Here is an 18,309-nt window from a genome sequence, read left to right as displayed (position 1 = left end):
CAAGAAGCTAACCTAAGGCTCTCCAAGGAGGCCGACACCTAGAAACATCCAACACGAGGCAGGTGTCTTTGATGTTCTCAGCGAGGCTGCCAGCTGCCCCCATGGTCCCCAGCAGGCAGGTGGAGGGGTGGCCTGTGGCAGCAACGAGGACATCTAGGCGGCAGAGAGGCAGGCCTGGTGGATGCTCTGGGCCCAGGTGTTGAGCAGGGCTGTGACTGAGTGTTTGTCGGGGAGCTGCAGCAGCCTCGAGGTCATGCACTGATGCACCGACTGCAGGAAGGGGTTGGCATCTACAACAGAGCAGCAGGCATGAGCCCCCACTCTCACACCCCAGACCTCACTAGCAACTCCGAGGAAGGGAAATCCTTCCTACAACATCCTACAGGCACAAACAAGCTTGCAGTCCTGCAGCAATACCCTGGGACCCATCACTTGTGTATGTCTAGAGTAGACTCTGGACTGGGACCACAGAGGCTGAATCAGGAGATTCATGAACATGTCTGGCATGCATCCCCTGCTGTGAAGACCTGAGCCTTCGCCATCCAATGGGTTCTCACCAGGCCCCAGGTGGGTGCTCATGTACCCATTCCCTGGGCTAGTTTCTGGAAGCACAAGGTGGTAGGATGGGAGCAAACAAAGGGACCTTTCCCTCCCCACTGAGCCACAAGCTCTTGCCCATGCAAGGGAGGTCATGGGGAGGAGGACCATGCTCCCAGCTCACCCACCATACTGCCACTGCCGGTCAATCCACAGTGGGCTCTGGGCGGGGTAGTCGGCGGGCACACTGAGCTCCAGAGGGGGGACACTTGGGAGGTCCTTGTCATCTGCAACACAGGAAGCTACAGCTGTGACCAAGCCCTGCTCGCCAAGCCCATAATCTGCTATACATAAGGTTCCCCTGCCCTGAAGGTTTTAGGGGGGTGGTGTGGGGACTCATAGGGAAGGAGGCCAAGTGTGTGCAACGTGGGCCCTGGGCTCATTCTTCAGGGCATGAGGAAGGGTGTGCACAGTGGGGCCAACTCCCAAGAGGCCCAATGTGCGCAGGGTGAGCCTGCAAGAGGTTGCACAAACGGACCCCAACAGGTCCAAGGAAGCGGGCAAAGGCAGGAAAATGCAGGCACTCACCCAACTTGCATATCAGGTGGACGGTGCCGTTGTTGCTGCAGTGAGAAGGGTCCAAGTTCACCAGGAACTTGGGGTCTAACCTAGCCACCTCCCCTTGGAGCACGTTGGGGATGTTCTGCCGTTCATCCTCATCGAACCTCCGTTTCCGGGTGCACACCACGGGGGCCCTGAAGAAGATGGCCACAGTGAGCAGAACAGGCCAGACCGCACCCCAGGGCCCACCGCCCGCCAAGGGGCCAAGCCCTGGTCTGTACGCACGTGATGGGAGGGCCGTGGATGGCTGTCATGGCCGGCACAAATGTGCGGTACAGGGAATGGTTGAAGACAGGCGAGCGAATGTTGGCCAGGACAGCATCCAAGAGTGGCTGGCACAGGTACTGCTGCTTGGTTGGTGGCACTGGGGGTGGTGGGGGTGTGGGCTAGGGGCAGGAAAGATGGAGTCAACTGCATTGCCCACTCTGTTCCAGACCTCAAGCTCTTAACCTCACACCCAGAGTTCCTGTGGCCCCACCAGGAGCCCACTTTGCAGGTAAAGACATCTCTCCCTTGGAATGTTCTCATAAGACGATTTCCCTATGCGAGCTGGTGGCTGCAAAAGGCAGAGATGGAAGGCACAAGGACTCGGCGTCCCAGGGTTCTGCCCACACCCCCATGCTCACTGTCTTGCCTGACCCACCCTGGAGGAGAGACTTCCCAGGCAGGGTCCCCAGGCCAAGCAGCATGGCCTCCAGAGCAGCCTGCACCCCACTCACTACTGCCATGTCATTCTTGAGTTTCTCCAGGGCAATCTCACACTTCTGTAGCGTCTTCAGTGGGCATCTGTGAGAGAGGGAATGTGGATGATGTTCTGTGGCTCTCTGCTGATGGTCCTGCCCACCGCCCACCTGGACTCCCCGAGATAGAGAGGGCCAGCTCTGGACCTTGCTTCTGCACTTCTGCACAGAAACCCCAATGAGCTGACCAGAGTTCAAGGGAAAGTGGCCTTGAGCATGGACTTGCCCTGGTTCCCAGAATATGAATAAGATATTCATAGAGAGGGCCAAGGGCATGGAAGAATGTCGAGTCCCCAAACTAGCCCGTCAATATAGCCCCAAGAGGGATAGGACTCAAGAGGTCCAGGAGACAGTCCAGTTTGGACAAGCTGGTTTTGCAGTGGGCTGAGGGGCAGAACAAGGGAGACCTGGAAGGGCAAAGCAGATTGAGCTGAGGCGGGGCGGGGAGTATTTGGGACAGGAAAATGCAATCATTGGACTACTCAGCTCTGCTGTTCATGGCAGCCTGTGGCTGGTGGACAGTGATGGGCTAGTGCAGTGTGGATGGTCCAGGGCAAAGCCGCTTCCAAGGCACTGCCCTATCCCCTTCTCACAACCAGCACACAGGAGTCACATGTCCTCCTGGCAACAAAGAATGAGAAGCAGGTGGCTGGCCAAGGCCACCAATAATGGGAGGACTGGAGCCCTTCGACACACCTCAGGGAAGCCTGGGGCTCCTTCTGCATCACCAAGTACTGCCCACGTGGGTGGCCCTGCACCTGGGGTCCAGGCAAAGCTCACCGTTTGGAGGGGTCCGTCAGGATGTCCAGAAGGCTCTTCATCTTACTCAGGTCCTTTTTTCTGTCTGGAAAAGAGCAGGAGAAACTAAGACGGGATCAGGATGAGCCTGTCCAAGACCTCGCGTCTCCCCTGCTCAGCTCCTACCTTCGTTCTTGTCGATCTTGTTGATCATGCGGCGCAGGGGCTCGATGTATTTCGACAGCTGCTTCAGTTTGTCCAGGTACTGCTGCTCCTCGGCCTGGCTGGAGCCGGCTGGACTCATGACTGAGCTGGGGTTCACTGTGGGAGCGTAGGGCAAGTGTGACCCCAAACTACAAAGTCCAACCCTCAAAGTGTCAAACCTCAGCTGAGGGAGCCCAGAGATCCCTGTTCCCGCAGGAAATGAGAGCATGATCTCAGCACCTCAACTTGCAGTGGGGTGCTGGCCTCGGGCCAGGCCCACCTCGATGCTGACTTACCTGGGGTGTTAAGAGGTCCTGGAGAGGGGACGCTGAAGTTCTGTGGGGTCCGTGCAGTCACTGGGCTCTGGGAAGGCTGTGGTGATGGGCTAGGCAGGAAGCTGCTGGGGGATGGAGCTGGGCCAGAGCTGCAGCAAGGCAGAAAGCAGCTGTCTGAGTCGGGCTCTGGGCAGGGCTGAGCGAGTGGGAGGGGAGGTGCCCAGCCAGGCCTACCTGACGTTGGAGTTGGGCTGTGAGCTGGGCTGGCCAGGCTGTGGGGATGGCTGCGGGGGAGGGGGCATCGACTGTGGGGTCTGCACCTGCTGGCCCGGCGATGGTGAGGATAGCATGGCGAGGCTGTTCTGGCTGACCTGGAAGTGGAGGAGGTTCAGCTTGCTCGCCTGCCCCACTCCCACCCTGCACGCACAGGTCCTCGTTTCTCCAGCAGCCTTCACACTCCCACCTCTTGCAAATGCCAGGCATTACCAGTCTCTGTCTCTCTCTCTCTTTCTCACATACACACACATGCATGCGACCCAGCAGGCCAGCACTGCTCCCGGGAGCAACAGGCCATGGGGAGAGTCCCAGGAAGGTTTCTGGCCTTCCCTGGCCCCTGACGCTCTTCTCTGTGGACCAGTAAGAACCTGGTTCTGCGACCACCGGACCATTTTCCAGTGCCTATTCCCATGTGGACCTGCTTAAAAGAGCAGGTGTCAACCCTCACCTGGGGCTCTTCAGCCCATAACCTGCTTCTCAGACTGGCTTCTAAGAACTTCTGCACTGGCCCAGTTGGGGCTCATCCTACCTCCCACCCCCAAAGTCCTCGGGACGGGGTGGAGGCAAGACACAAAGGCCGCGTGCACCACTGTGATCACTAGAGCCCCCAGTACTCAGAATTCTGGGACTGAGTCCCATTGCCAGGCATGAGGCGTGAGTTGAGCACTCCCCTGGGGAACACAGTACCATGGGAGCCTCCAGTCTTCCAGGGGAGGTACTCGCCCACTTGTGCCCTTCACAGCATCCAGGCCCCACTGGCTGCAGGGCTCTGAGCTCAATGGCAACCTGCCACTCTGATCAACCTCCAGCGTGCTGAGCTGAGCATCTCCTAGAGCTGCGACGACGAACCTATGGCAAGCGTGCCAGCGGTGGCACGCGAAGGCCTTGCAACTGGCACGCGAGAAGGTCCGTAATTAAGATATATGGCGTGTGCCGCATAAATTTTAGATACTAACATCTTGTTATTAAGGTTTAATAGACGTGCTGGCACTCTTGAGGAAATTATTTGGTTTTGTGCAGCAGTTTAGGCACGTGGGCTTAAAAAGATTAGTCATCACTGTCCTAGAGGTTCATCAAAGCACCCTCAAACTCTCCCTGTCCCAGTTCTGTAGACCCACCTGGCACATCTCCCAGGGTACCCACTGCCTTCTCAGGAACAGAAGGCTCTAAGAAATGGGCTGGGGAATCAGGGCACCTGCCATCTTTTCTGGCCCTGCTTTTCTCCAGCACTATCGACCAACCTCCTACACTGCCTGCCTGCAGGCTCCCCAGCCCTTTCAGAGCTCTGGACAGGATGCTGGTGCAGTGGGGGAACTCCCAGAGGAACATGGAACGCTTCCACAATCAACCAAGCTGCTGCCAAGTATGGAAGGGGCAGGTCCTCTAGCCTAGAACCGGGAGGAGCAAATTCCCACTGACATCAACCAGATCTGAGAAGGCCTGGCAGCTAGGTGTGCTGAGCAGAACTAAGTGTGGCTAGATTCTGACTCAGGACACACCTTCACAGCCAGGGGAAAGAGGCCCCAAAAGCCACCTCCTCCCCCAGCAAAACCAAACTTCTAAGATGAAGAAGGGAATCAAGTTTTCTCAGAAAGGTCCGTGCACAGGATCTCTGTAATGCCCTTGGCAAGGGTCCTAGATGCCTGCCTAGGCCTGGTCTGTGTGGCATGGGGTGTGCCCAGGTCCAAGCTGGGATTTCTTCTAACACCCTGTTCTTCCCCTGCCCCTGGAGCCCTGTTCCATGCCCTCCCCTGCCCTTCAGTCTCTCTGGCCCACCCTATCTAGAGCCACGTGCTTCCTGCCCACCTGCCCAGGCAGCTATTTTCCCTCATGCCCCCAGGTCTAGATCCCACCTGCAGTTTAGTAGGTGGTACAGGGAAGTAGTGAAGCACCCAGGGGTCAGCATGGCTGGCATGCTGAAGGCAGCTTCACAGCTTGCTCTTTTCCTTCCAGAATATCTCAAATGGACTTTCTATTTTGTTTCGGGGATGCTGGGAACTGAACACGGGCCTCGACTGTTGAGTGTATTATTGTGTGTGTGTGGTGTGCCTGAGATCAGACCAGGGGCTTCCATATGTAAGCCAAGTGCTCTCTACTAGTTAGCTATAGCCTGACCCTTAAAAACCTATTTTATTTAATCTTTATTTTTGGTTTTGGGACCACACCCAAAGACGCTCAGAGATTATTCTTGACTCTGCACTTGGAAATCACTCCTGGCAGGCTCAGGGAGCCATATGGAATGCCAGAGATCGAACCTGGGCTGGCCGCATGCAAAGCAAACTCCCTAACCTCTGTGCTATGGCTCCAGCCCAAGCTATTTGCTCCAGGAACTGATTGGTTCAAGTAATATTCCCGTCTAACTGATCTGATCTTTTTCAGAAGTTAAAACTGCAGAACACAACCAATTGTTTCATTAAGAGCTAAGGTATCGGGGGCTGGAGAGATAGCATGGAGGTAAAGCGTTTGCCTTTCATGCAGAAGGTCATCGGTTCGAATCCCGGTGTCCCATATGGTCCCCCGTGCCTGCCAGGAGCAATTTCTGAGCATGGAGCCAGGAGTAACCCGAGCACTGCCGGGTGTGACCCAAAAACCAGAAAAAAAAAAAAAAAAAAAAAAAAAAGAGCTAAGGTATCAAGATTTCACCTTTTTTTTTTTTTTTTTTTTTTTTTTTGGTTTTTGGCTTTTGGGCCACACCCGGCATTGCTCAGGGGTTACTCCAGGCTGTCTGCTCAGAAATAGCTCCTGGCAGGCACAGGGGACCATATGGGACACCGGGATTCGAACCAACCACCTTTGGTCCTGGATCAGCTGCTTGCAAGGCAAACGCCGCTGTGCTATCTCTCCGGGCCCAATTTCACCCCTTCTTATACATGGGGGTCTAAAGTTCTTTGCAAGTCTGAAGAAGTTACAGAAGACCTTTGCACACTCTTATTTCTTAGGTGGTAGAATCTCTAGGAAAAATATGGAATAGGAAGGTCAGCAGGAAAATAGGGGCGAGAAGGGCCATGGGCCTTCAACTAGCTAAGGCCATTGATATCAAGTGGAAATTACACTATGCCCAACTACCCTCGTGGTTGGGGAAGATTGTGACTTATCTAGAAATGTTAATGATAAAAGAATTAATACCAGGTGTAGGAGGCATTTCTCTTGGACCCAGTAAAGGGAGGTAACTATGTTGTTATCCTCTCCACTCTAACAGCTAATTAAATTGCAGGATTAAAAGAAAACACAGGGGGGCTGGAGAGATAGCATGGAGGTAAGGCGTTTGCTTTTCATGCAGAAGGTCATTGGTTCGAATCCCGGCGTCCCATATGGTCCCCCGTGCCTGTCAGGAGCAATTTCTGAGCATGGAGCCAGGAGTAACCCCTGAGCACTGCCGGGTATGACCCCCCCACAAAAAAAAAAAAAAAAAAAAAAAAAAAGAAAACACAGGGGCCGGAGAGATAGCATGGAGCTAAGGCGTTTTGCCTTGCATGCAGAAGGACGGTGGTTCGAATCCCAGCATCCCATATGGTCCCCTGAGCGCTGCAGGTGTGGCCCTAAAAAGCAAAAAATTAAAAACAAAACACAGGAATCTCCTTGTTCCTTAAGATGGGGAGTCACGGGGCCGGGCGGTGGCGCTAGAGGTAAGGTGCCTGCCTTGCCTGCGCTAGCCTAGGACAGACCGAGGTTCGATCCTCCGGCGTCCCATATGGTTCCCCAAGCCAGGAGCAACTTCTGAGCGTATAGCCAGGAGTAACCCCTGAGCGTCACCGGTGTGGCCCAAAAACCAAAAAAAAAAAAAAAAAAAAAAAAGATGGGGAGTCACCTGCCCAGACAAGAAGGATCTCCTGCATATTCTGCTGACTCAGCTCCCAAGAAGAACATGGACCATCATAATGTTTCAGCTGACTGTGGTGACTACAGGACAATTGGCAAGAATAAATACCCGATTTGCTTGTGGGCTAACTAATGTATTAATTCTGCAGTGCCTAAGGAATATTCTGTTTTTGTACTATTGAAACTACCTGCCCTTCCCAGCTAGAGACTAATTGAAGCTGGTAGCTGCGGTCAAACGTGTCATGACTGTATCTGATAAGCTGCTAACACCAGAAATGTTGTTTCTTGCTGTTTTTTTTTTTTGTTGTTGTTGTTTGTTTGTTTTTGGGTCACACCCCCCCACCCCCCCCACCCCCCCACCCCCGGGCAGCGCTCAGGGTTTAACTCCTGGCTCTGAGCTCAGAAATCACTCCTGGCAGGCTCGGAGGACCATATGAGATGCTGGGATTTGAACAGTGGTCTATCCTGTGTTGGCTGCATGCAAGGCAAATGCCCTACTGCTATTGCTCTGGCCGTTTCTTGCTGTTATCTGTTTTAACCCTACGTTCACCTGGGGTTCTATGCTCTACTAATGGAGTCAGACAAGCTTATTGTGCTTATCTACCCAATCCCCCCCCCTTTTATTTTATTTTATTTTTTTGGTTTTTGGGCCACACCTGGCAATGCTCAGGGGTTACTCCTGGCTGTCTGCTCAGAAATAGTTCCTGGCAGGCACGGGGGACCATATGGGACACCAGAATTCGAACCAACCACCTTTGGTCTTGGATCGGCTGCTTGCAAGGCAAACGCCGCTGTGCTATCTCTCCGGGCCCACCCAATCCCCTTTTCATTTTTATTTATTTCTTTGTTTTTGGGTCACACCCAGCTGCACTCAGGTGCACTCTTGGCAGGCTTGGGGAACCATATGGGATGCCAGGAATTGAACCTGGGTCTGTCCCAGGTTGGCTGCATGAAGAGCTAAAGCCTTACTGCTGTGCTATTTCTCTGGGCCCCCAACCTCCTGTTTAACATCCAGTAGCCTGGACAAACAAAGCATATCAGAGTGTTCACTAATAATTTGAGGGACCAGTGAGAGAACTAAACAGTTACGTCTGCAATTGTGGTGCCTTGCCAAAAAAATTTGTGTTCTGCTCTAGCCCAGAGAAAAAGACAAGAATAAAAAACTTCAGTTCTGAGTGTCTGAATTTCTGACCCCACTCTTTTTTTTTTTTTTTTTTTTTTGCATACACTTTCTTAAGCAGGGACCTCAAGAGTCCCTCAGTGTCTGGACCAAGCAGGCATGACACCCAGCCTATTATTTACAAATTTGAGGGCATACCTGATGGACCTCAGGACTTTGCTCCTGGCTCTCTGTGTTCAGGAATCACTCCTGGCAAGGCTCAAAGGACTATATAGGATGCCAGGGATTCAACCTGGGTCGACTGTGTGCAAGACAAATGCCTTACCTGCTGTACTATCACTCTGGCCCCTTGGAACATGCTTTCATGCTTTATTTTATTTTGTTTTGGAGTGTACTTTAAAGGTGCTTTCTGTACTCACACGCACAAACAGCATGCTTTATCCACACCCTCTGCTCTGGGGCTTCCAGGGACGCACAAATCACCCAAGGCACGAGGGCATGAGGCGCAGTGAAAAGCAGCCTTCACAGGGTCAGGACAGGGCTCAGAGCTTCCACAGCCTGCAGCCACCTCTATGACGAGTCCCAGGTTCCATCCCTCTGCCACTGTTGCTCCAACACCCAATTCAGACCTTCTGAAAACTCTTAAGACACAATTACAGAAGGCAGCCAATGGGGTCTCCTTAGCAGGTATTTAGGACCCAAGCCCTGGCAGGTCCATGTACCCAAATGCCAGATACCACAGACACTACTAGGATGGGGGCAGCCACCAAATACTGGTCCTGAGAAAGAGTTCATCTGGGAGATCTGAGGACAGAAATCTTACTTTCAGGTCTAGGCCAGGTTCAGTGGGATCTCTGGGGCACAATTACCTCACATGTGCACACAGGGGGGAAAAAACCCAAGGCCCATCACTGGACGGAGCCACAGGTGGGAGCCTTGGGTGTCTGCCTGCTCCTGCCACCCCTTGTCTAGTCATCTACATTTCAGGTACTCAAGTTTACATGGCTACCGGGGAGTCCAGGCACCCTCTTTCCCTGCCTTCCTAGAGAGCCAGGACGAGTGCCTAGAAGGGCCCTCAATCCACAGCTGTAAGAGCGGGAGAGGAAAGCATGGATGGGTGCAGAACAAGCAGAGAGCAGGAGGGAGAGCGCTAGGCTGCAGACAGCAGAGAAGTCTGTTGTGGAGCAGTACCCATGAAGGGACCTCCCACACCTGCACAGCATCCCGGGAACTGTCATTTCTCCTGCTCCCTGTTCTGCCTAAACCCAAGAGCCACCTTCCAAACAGGAGCTTCCGTCTCACCATGAATGCCACCTGCTTCTATCTAACAAGGGAACAGCAGGACAGAAACTATTGGCCAATTTCCCGCTGGGCACTATCTAGAAGGCTCACGGAACAGGATTATGTCAGACCCAGTTGTCAGTGTCTGTGAAGCATCCATGACACAAAAGGGCAGTCTCTGGACACTGTCATGGGGACAGGGGAAGGGACACCAGAAGAGACAATCCAAGGCTGTATGACAGTTTTCCTCGTGCTCATTTTCTATCTGGTCCAGTCAGGCAGTGTGAATTTAAAGCACTAGCCTGCTGTAGTGGGACTGCTGACAATGAAGGGCAGCAGGACCTTGCTAAGGGAGGGCAGCTCCCTGTTTCATGCTGACTGGGATTCCTAGAGTAAGTGGCCTTATCTTAGAAGACCGAACTAAAGAGGCAGTGACACAAACAACTGACTCTGAAGCTACTTCAACAGCTCCCTGGCCAGCCATGGGGATGAGTAAGGATTGAATGTGGGGCCCCTCTGACAGGCAAGGGTAGATAGATGGATGCAGCACAGTGTCGGCTAACAGTTTAGTTCTATTTCTTTTTCCTTACCTGCTGGGCTATTTCTCTGGCCCCCTGAGTTTATCTCTATTTTCAAAGGGGGGATCACATCTCTAGCCTCCAGAGCTGCTGAAATAGCAGCGAACATTTAATATTGGTAATAAACAGAAGTAACTCTTGGGTGCTCTGACAATTTGTGCTGTGGGAGAATGAATGACAATTCCACAGAGAGCCTGACTTAAGCCCAACTTCTCACACTCACGCTGCTGGGAAGTTCTACTCTTTTTCTAAAAGTCAGCATTAGGTCAGGAAGATGAGAGCTTAATGTGCTTGGCATGTGGGAAGCTTGGGTTTGCTCCCCAGTACCACACGATCCTGAGCACCACCAAGAGCCAAAAAAAAAAAAAAAATCAGTCTGTTGATGGCAAACTTATTTCTCCCACACCCAACAAACCACCCTGACTTGGTTGATCCAAGAGACAAGAAGTCAGAGAACAAGCAGGGCAGAAGCCACAAAAAGGAAAGCTGAAGTGACAAAAAGGAGCAAGGAGGAGTCAACAACTTCTGCTTCTCTACAGAGTGTGGTCATAAAGATATCTGCCCACTCCTCCCACCTCCCACAGCCAAACACTACACAAGAGGTCAGGGCCAAGAACACAGGTTCAGCCAGTGACAAACTATAGAAACAATGTTAGTATAAACCATGACCCTGTGTCAGAAGGCAAGGAATGTGAAAACTAAGCACGCCCAAAAGGCAATGCCTCCGCCACCTCCAGACAAGTGGGGGCACTACCTGGCAATCACGCTGGTACTGTCAGTGCAGGCACAAGCACTACCAGGGAGGGCAGGGCCCGCTGTCTGCTGCAAGACAGATGCCGTTCACTCAAAATGGAGGGCAAAGTCAAACCTTCCCCCTACTCGATTTTCACAAAAACCCACTGGAAGGAAAAGGCTAAGATGGGGCGCTGCACTCCTCACTCTCCATCTGAGAACAGTGCCTGGCGAACTGAATGCAATGACGGCTGTTGAACAAATAAACACTATATGGAAGATTCCAAATGTCATGATGATGGAGAAGCAGGAATGCATGAACCTGGAAAAGTATACTGACATACTCAATGTCCTATCTGTCCAGAGAGGAACAGGGATGTGTGGCACAGGATGGTCACACACCACACAATAAACCTGAGCAAAGAGTTCTGATGAAAACTTTTGCCATAATGAAGTATGGCACAGAAGGTGCCATTCAGATGGCATTCACTAGTCTCCTTATAGGGCTCGAGTACCTGAAATGCAACTGGCATAACTGGATTTTTAGCTTGTTCAATTTTAATTTAAGCACAAACAGCCATGCATGGCTGGTGGCTACAGTATTAGAAAACAACTTACTGATTAGCATCTGGTTTTATTTTACCAGAGAAATGACAGCAAAAAGCTATTGAAACACTAAATAAGTTTTTGTTTTGGGGCCTCACTTCTGGCAGTGCTCAGAAAATCCTATGAAGTGCCAGGAATTGAATTCAGGCCAGTCTCGTGAAAGGCAAATGCCTTAACCCACTGTCTATGGCCCAAAAAACACTAAACATTTTAAAAAGCTATTTAGATCCCTTTCTTTCCGGAACATGAAACATTAAAACTATCCAAAATTCCACTGAAAATACCCAGATATTTACTCATGTCCCCTCAAGAAACAGCAGCTGGACTGGTCTCTCTTGTAAACTGCAGGCCTAAGACTGTCTGTGAAGAAAGTTGCCAGAGGCAACTGAGAGCTGCACAAAGGTGTTTAGAGGCCCTGAACTTCCCGGAGGCCCTGGGTGCTGCCCCGTAAATACCTGTGCCGAGGGCTGTCCGCCCATAGGGATGGAGCTTGACTGGACGGCAGACACAGCGGTGGAGGGCGGGAACCGGGTTCTTACTTGCATCCCGCTTGGGGCGAAGGCTGCGGTGATCATCTTGAGGACAGAGGGACAACAGACAAGGTGATCGCAACAAAGAAATGCAGTGCATGAGCAGGTGGCGAGGGTGTGTGGCTGGCGTGATGGGTGAGGTCCCTCCAGAGGCAAGGGAGCCTATGGCATGGGGGAGGCTGTCCTACAGTCCAGGCTCACAGCACAGAGGACTATAATGGAGCTGCCACTTGGTCTACATGTGCTGGCTGCACTCCTTAACCAACCTAAAATCTGCGGATGGGCGCAGAGTCCTCGAGAGCGACTTCCAAGGCTGAGTGGGAGACCTGGTCAGATGTGTAAAGAGAACATCTGCCAGGGCTCTCTGTGAGAAGTTGCCAGCCACTAAACTGGGGCAGCTCGTGACACCTCTCTTTGGCAGCACAGCCAGCGGAAGGGTCTCTGAGGGCACCTCTGCTCCTGCAAGACTCCCAGTATCTGCTGAGGAAGAGATGCCTGGAGCAAGTGTCTCCTGAGATGCAGCACTGCGTAAGAGAACCCGGACTCCAGGACGCCAGCAGAATCCACTGGGATTGCTCTCTCCTCAGCCTAAAGCAAAAAGGCTGTGAAGGAGGCTGAGAATGGCCATAGGGTGGGATTTGTGTCTGGCTTGTACCAATGGGAAATGCGTGGCTGGCCTGGTGACCCTCAATCTGGGCTCTGGGTTGGGTGTCAAAGCTGACCTGACCGCTCATGATCACATTCTGTGTTCATGGCTATTCAGATGGAATCACATGGCCCTAGCATGGCCAAGTTCAGAAAGGAAGCAAGATGGAGGCCTGAGAGAAGGAATGGTCTGCCCAGGAGGCTGCGAGATAAATGTGAGCTTGAGCAGCAATGATAAGACTGCTCCGTGGGGAGGCGAGCCAGGGACAGGCGACACAGGTGAGACCCCAGGACGCCTCTGGCCCACTCGCACAGCTGACATGCAGCAGGAACCAAGCCAGGGGTGACACAAGCAGTAGCACAGGCCAGTCTGAACATTACAATGGGGTGGGGCAAGGGAACAAGCAGTTCCTGGGAGTCCAACATCTACTCCCATCCCCCAGAACAAAATGAGGGGTCAGTGGCGTCTGTGAGGTTCACCCTGCAGGCAAGGCCGTGAGGATAAAGCCCTGGGGAAATGTGCTGCTTCTACAGGCGCCCACTGCCCATACCAAAAAACAGTGCCCCTCAAGTTAGCAAAATAAGGAAGTGGGGAGTAAGGTGGGAGATCATCCACAATCAATGATGCCCTCAGAGTCCCCATCTGAGAGTTGAGGATGGCTCAACATTACTCTTTCCAGAGATAGAGCCTGGAATCAGGGGACAGGCAAGAAGCACGGAATTGTTTCGAGGGATCAGAAGTGGTGAAGAATGAAAGTGAACATCTATTTGTTGCTGACCGCTCTGCCTGGAACTGAAAATTCCTGCCATGAATTCTAACAGTAGTAGTTAAAGGATCAGAGATGTAGCAGCAACACTCATTCAGCCCTTCTAAGTCTCTGCTCCCCGCAACTGCACACGGCTCTCACCTGCTGTCAGAGTAGGACCCTGAAGGCCAGGCTGGGCCACCTGAACACATATTAAGGTGAAGGCTGTTGATGACAAGTCTTTGTGACCCGAAAATTGCGATGATATTTTCAAATACTAAGAGATGGGGTTAAAATGAGAAAGGAGAGGAACTATTTGGAATTGAACACCATCCTTCTGCATGCAAGGCAAACACCCTACCTCTATGCTATCTCTCCGGCCCCTGAAGCTGCTTTTCTTATCTCCATGAATCACGTGGCAAATGAGGCAGGTTTAATTTGGGACTAAAATCGCAGACTCGCCCCAGGATGTGAGCAAGCACTTGTCAGGACTCTTCTTTTCTGCACTGTCCAGAAGGAAGTGCCTAGAGATGCACGACAGGCTGTCAGCTGGTCTATCTCAGCTCTTCTGTCATGAAATGTGTGCCTGCTTGCCCTCTTCTGTGTAAAACCATGGCACGTGGCACCACATCCTGACACCAGACATGTGAGTTCTACATAGGAGGCTCAGTCTGAGTCTCTTAAGCTCCTGGCTGATAAGATCTGAGGCTACGAAGTGACCCAGTGCCTCACCTGTGCCAAGAAAAATCCAGAACTCACCCACGAATCAGGGCATGTACCTTTGGTAACAACAGAACAGCTGGAAATAATCCCAGGATTCAAGAAAAAGAGGTAGATAAGGGCAACAGATATAGTCATAGAAGAAATGCTGCACATGAAACAATACTCATCAAGGGTTTTATTCATAGGAGTGTTTTACTTTGGACAGTATGACTCTAGGAAAACGAAAAAGATGATGGCCTCTCTCACACTCAAATATTTTCTTCAAAGTTCTGTCAAAGTTTACCTTCTATAGTTAAAGTTCTTAAAGTTTTGGGGTTGGGAAGTACAGAGGAAGCTCAATAGGCTGTATTTATACATGAGTTGCATTTGGGAGGCCTGGGTTCGATCCCTAGCACCACCCAGTTCCCCAAGCACTACTGGGAAAGACCCAGTCATCAGTGGATGTGGCCCCCCAACAAACAAACAAACAAACAAACAAAAAAGTCTTGGTATCAGAATAACTGCACCCTTATCTCGTCTTCTCTACCAATCTGGATTGCAAAGGAGAGTTGTGAATGTGAGCTACGAAGGCAAGCTAACCACCTCGCAGCCCTGCTGGGTAAAGAAGCTTGGCAGGATCAAGCACAAAGACAGATCTGCAAGTCAGGCAGAGGCTGTCAAGAAATTGCAGCTTGGTTGTGAGCTTGAGACATATCTGCTCCTGGATTAAGAACACTCCCTTTGCACTGGAGAGGTAGAACACTGAGGAAGGAACTGGCCCTGTAGTTGACTCACCCCAGTTTAATCCCCCTGCACTCTATCTGGTCCTGAGTCCTGCCAGGAGAGATCCCTGAGCTCTGAGCCAGGAGAAAGCCCTAAATACCACCAGCTGTGGACTACAAGGGAAAAAACAAAACAGAATGCTACACCGTGAGCTGAAATGTGACTCTGTGGCAGAACAGAAGCTTCACACATGTGAGCCCAGGGTTTGAATTGTCATCACAAAATAAATACATAAATAAATTTAAAAAGGCCCCCCAGACCTGCCACACCATTCCTACTCTCCTACTGGTCTGGACTAAGATGCAGGAGTTCCCATGAAGAGAGTATAGAACAGAGAAGGACTCACACAAAACATGTAGGGCAGACTGGGTGGCCACTGTGTGCTACTATGGTCAGTTCTGATGACATACTACCACTTCCTCTGCACAGGACAGAAAAAGAAGGGGGGGGGCCTCAGGGGACATGTCTCAGTACACAGTGGTGACAACAAAAACAGACTCCAACCTCACATACGGGGGGCCAGTTTCCTTCCTAGCTACAGAATTAAGGTAAACAATATGTCTGACACTTAAGTGTCTGGACAGACTGGTGGTATAGGCAACTCTGGGCTCAGGTCAGCTGCAGCTGACAATATGACATTGGGACTTGTTAGTGGTCAGGAGCCTCACTACATACTTCTGGAGCTGCCTTCCAGGAGATACCAGTAACTCTGCTTAGGTGACAGCACCCAAGTGTCACTTTAGAGAAGACATGGCATCCCAGAAGCACTTGATATGTAGAGCTGGACACAGCTTCCCAAGCGAAGGAAGGGGCAGGAATGCAGCTCATACTACTCAGCACCACACCAGGGCAGGCAAAACCCAGCACCTTCCCTGGAGCCAGGACTACCTTACTCTCCATGCTGGGTGCAGACAGAAAGAGCTAAGGCCCCTTGGCCCTGAACATTGGCACAAGTGTGAAATGAATTAAGCCTCCCCCCATCTTCATTAGTGACCCAGTCACTAATCCCAAACTGGCCCCTACTGGCAAAAGCAAAGACTTAGCAAGGTCACTTTGTCCCATCTCTAGCAAACACATCAAGTCCCCAGCCTGACCACATTTCTCAGCACAGGGGCAAGCACCAGCAGTGAATTGGATGCGGGCTCACAGCACAGATCTGTGACATCACTGGAGCAAATCTCCCCCATCTGCATGCTCATGCTACTGTTCAGTAAGCTGCGGTCCGCCTGCAGCAGGCTGTGCTCAGCACAGAGGCCAGAATGAGCCAGGAATGCTCCTCTCTGATTCCTTCACAAAGACAGAGAGGAAAAGCATACCACACACCCAGATGAAGGACCTGTTTCAGACCGAATGCCAGGGAAAAGGAGCCGGAGGCTGGACCAGCTTGGCCTCTAAGCCACCAGGCCTTTGTCACAGTGTGCCTGAAATCCAGCACCACACAGGGTGGACATGCATCTGCCAGCACACATTTCCTTGGCTCCAAAGGTTCTCACCTGCACGCCAGGAGCCACTATCTGGGAGGCCTGAGCTGCGGGGACAGCTGCCTGCGGCTGCACCTGCTGCACCTGTGGCTGAACCTGCGGCGACTGCACCCCCATTGGTGCTCGGACCTGGAGAGAAATAATGGGAGCTATGGTCACATGGGGCAGAGGGCCTGCTATTCCTATGGGAGCTTCAGGTGTTAAGGGAAGGGACTGCTCTGACTTCAATCTATCATGACTTCCTGCTCATGAGAAGGCCCCACAGTAGGCAGAGACAAGCTCCACATTCACATTCACCACTATGGATGGGTGTGATCCTCTCACCATATGACATCACTATCACCGACAGCTGTCAAGGCCAGCAGCTCCTCAGGCCAGGCAGTCTGCCTACTCTCTAGGCCATGAACAGTGGCAGTCTCCAAGCCCAGCGAGGAGAACCAGCTCCCTGAAGGAAACTAGGACTGGCCCATCACTGTAGCCTGGCTCCCAGGTGTTCGTATTACTCCCCGTCTAATCTGCCCTTACAGCCTCCAGGTCATCTTGCCACTGTTTCTATATGCCCATGTGACTCATGAAGCAAAAACAAAGATGCTAGAAAACACAAGGAAGCAAACTGCAAAAAACTCTGACTTAGTGACATTCTCTTCTCTTTGTATATGTGGCCGACAGTATATGCTTTGCACAGAGGTAAGTAAAACAAAATCAACAGTGTTTCACATGAGTTAACATCTCAAAAATATGACAAGGACAAGGCTCTTGGCTTAGAACACTACTCTGCTAATCACCAAGGCCACCCTTGAAATCAGCCACATTGCTTGGGAGGCAAACTGCTGCCCCAAGTCCAGGGATAGCCCAGTCAGAACAGAGATCTCATAATGTATTCTCATCAAAAAAAAAAAGCAGAGAATGGCACGGGGCTGGTTGACCCAGTCCCACTGCCCCAACAAACACATCGTCAGGAGCTCTATGGAGTTGGAGCAATAATACAGCAAGTGGGACTCAACTTCCATCCTCTGCATCCTATGTAGTTCTCCAAGCACTGCTATGAGTGATTCCTGAGTGCCAAACCAGGTGTAACCCGAGCACTCCCAAATATAACTGAAAAACTAAGAGTCCCCCGAAAACCAATGGTCACTCATCTCACTGGTAAAGAGCATATAAGAGCTGGGCTAGATCCTAAGCACGGCGAAACCAAACCAAACCAAACCCAACAGAGACTTGGGAAGATAGCCCAAAGGTCTACAGTTATGCTCCACATAAGGATGCCCAAGACTCAACATAGGTGCCCCCAGCACTCCTAGAAACAACTCTGAGCAGAGACAGCAAGAGCCCCCCACAAACACAGTCAGGGATAGCCCTCTAAGCATGCACAAAGACACACTGTGAGAAGAACTATAGCTTACTGTGTCATGGTACTCACCAGTTTTAGCTGTTGTTGGTTGTACAGTATCTGCCCAGAAAGGGCTGGAGCCTGGGATACCAAAGGCTGGGGCTGGGACTGTGGCGGGATCTGGGAAGGCTGGTTCTGAGCAACCTGCGGCTGCTGAGACTGTGGCGGTGGTTGGTGGTGCTGCGTGTGGTGCATCTGCTGCAGTTGCTGGGGCAGGGCCTGGGAGGGAGGCGGCTGAGGTTGCTGCATTGGAGGCTGCTGAAGAGGCGGTTGTGCCTGCAGAGCCGCCTGCTGCTGCTGTTGCTGCTGCTGGAGTTGCAGCTGTGCCATTCGCAGCTGTTGTTGCTGCTGCATCTAGGTTTAGGACAAGAGGCACCTGATCACCCACCTGGACACCCACCTGGGGCTAACACTTTGGCAGTCACAGATAGAACTACGTATGTCTGCAACCTCTCCACTGATGGCTTCTTGGTCCCCATGGAGTCAATGGGATGAGGAGGAAAAG

General features: G+C 51.8%; 1 protein-coding gene across 2 annotated transcripts in view; it reads right to left on the bottom strand.

The window, feature by feature from the left end:
• Positions 1-88: 88 nt before the first annotated feature.
• The window catches only part of MED15 (mediator complex subunit 15), an 82,942-nt gene continuing 64,721 nt past the window's right edge, over positions 89-18,309 (bottom strand). The window contains exons 7-18 of one of the 2 annotated variants that reach the window (XM_049764602.1): positions 17,835-18,158; positions 16,427-16,543; positions 11,983-12,102; positions 3,350-3,486; positions 3,137-3,264; positions 2,823-2,957; positions 2,679-2,742; positions 1,878-1,944; positions 1,384-1,544; positions 1,126-1,292; positions 726-824; positions 89-290 (exon numbers count right to left, since the gene is read on the bottom strand). In XM_049764602.1, the coding sequence (XP_049620559.1) occupies positions 154-290; positions 726-824; positions 1,126-1,292; positions 1,384-1,544; positions 1,878-1,944; positions 2,679-2,742; positions 2,823-2,957; positions 3,137-3,264; positions 3,350-3,486; positions 11,983-12,102; positions 16,427-16,543; positions 17,835-18,158 (1,656 nt within the window). In that variant the 3' untranslated portion in view covers positions 89-153. The remainder of the gene's footprint in view (positions 291-725; positions 825-1,125; positions 1,293-1,383; positions 1,545-1,877; positions 1,945-2,678; positions 2,743-2,822; positions 2,958-3,136; positions 3,265-3,349; positions 3,487-11,982; positions 12,103-16,426; positions 16,544-17,834; positions 18,159-18,309) is intronic. The other variant, XM_049764603.1, reaches the window with a different exon arrangement.

This window comes from Suncus etruscus, chromosome 17, assembly GCF_024139225.1.
Source record: "Suncus etruscus isolate mSunEtr1 chromosome 17, mSunEtr1.pri.cur, whole genome shotgun sequence".
Classification (NCBI taxonomy): domain Eukaryota; kingdom Metazoa; phylum Chordata; class Mammalia; order Eulipotyphla; family Soricidae; genus Suncus; species Suncus etruscus.
Note: the sequence above shows the minus strand (reverse complement) of the source record. Positions and strands in the feature narration are given on the sequence as shown.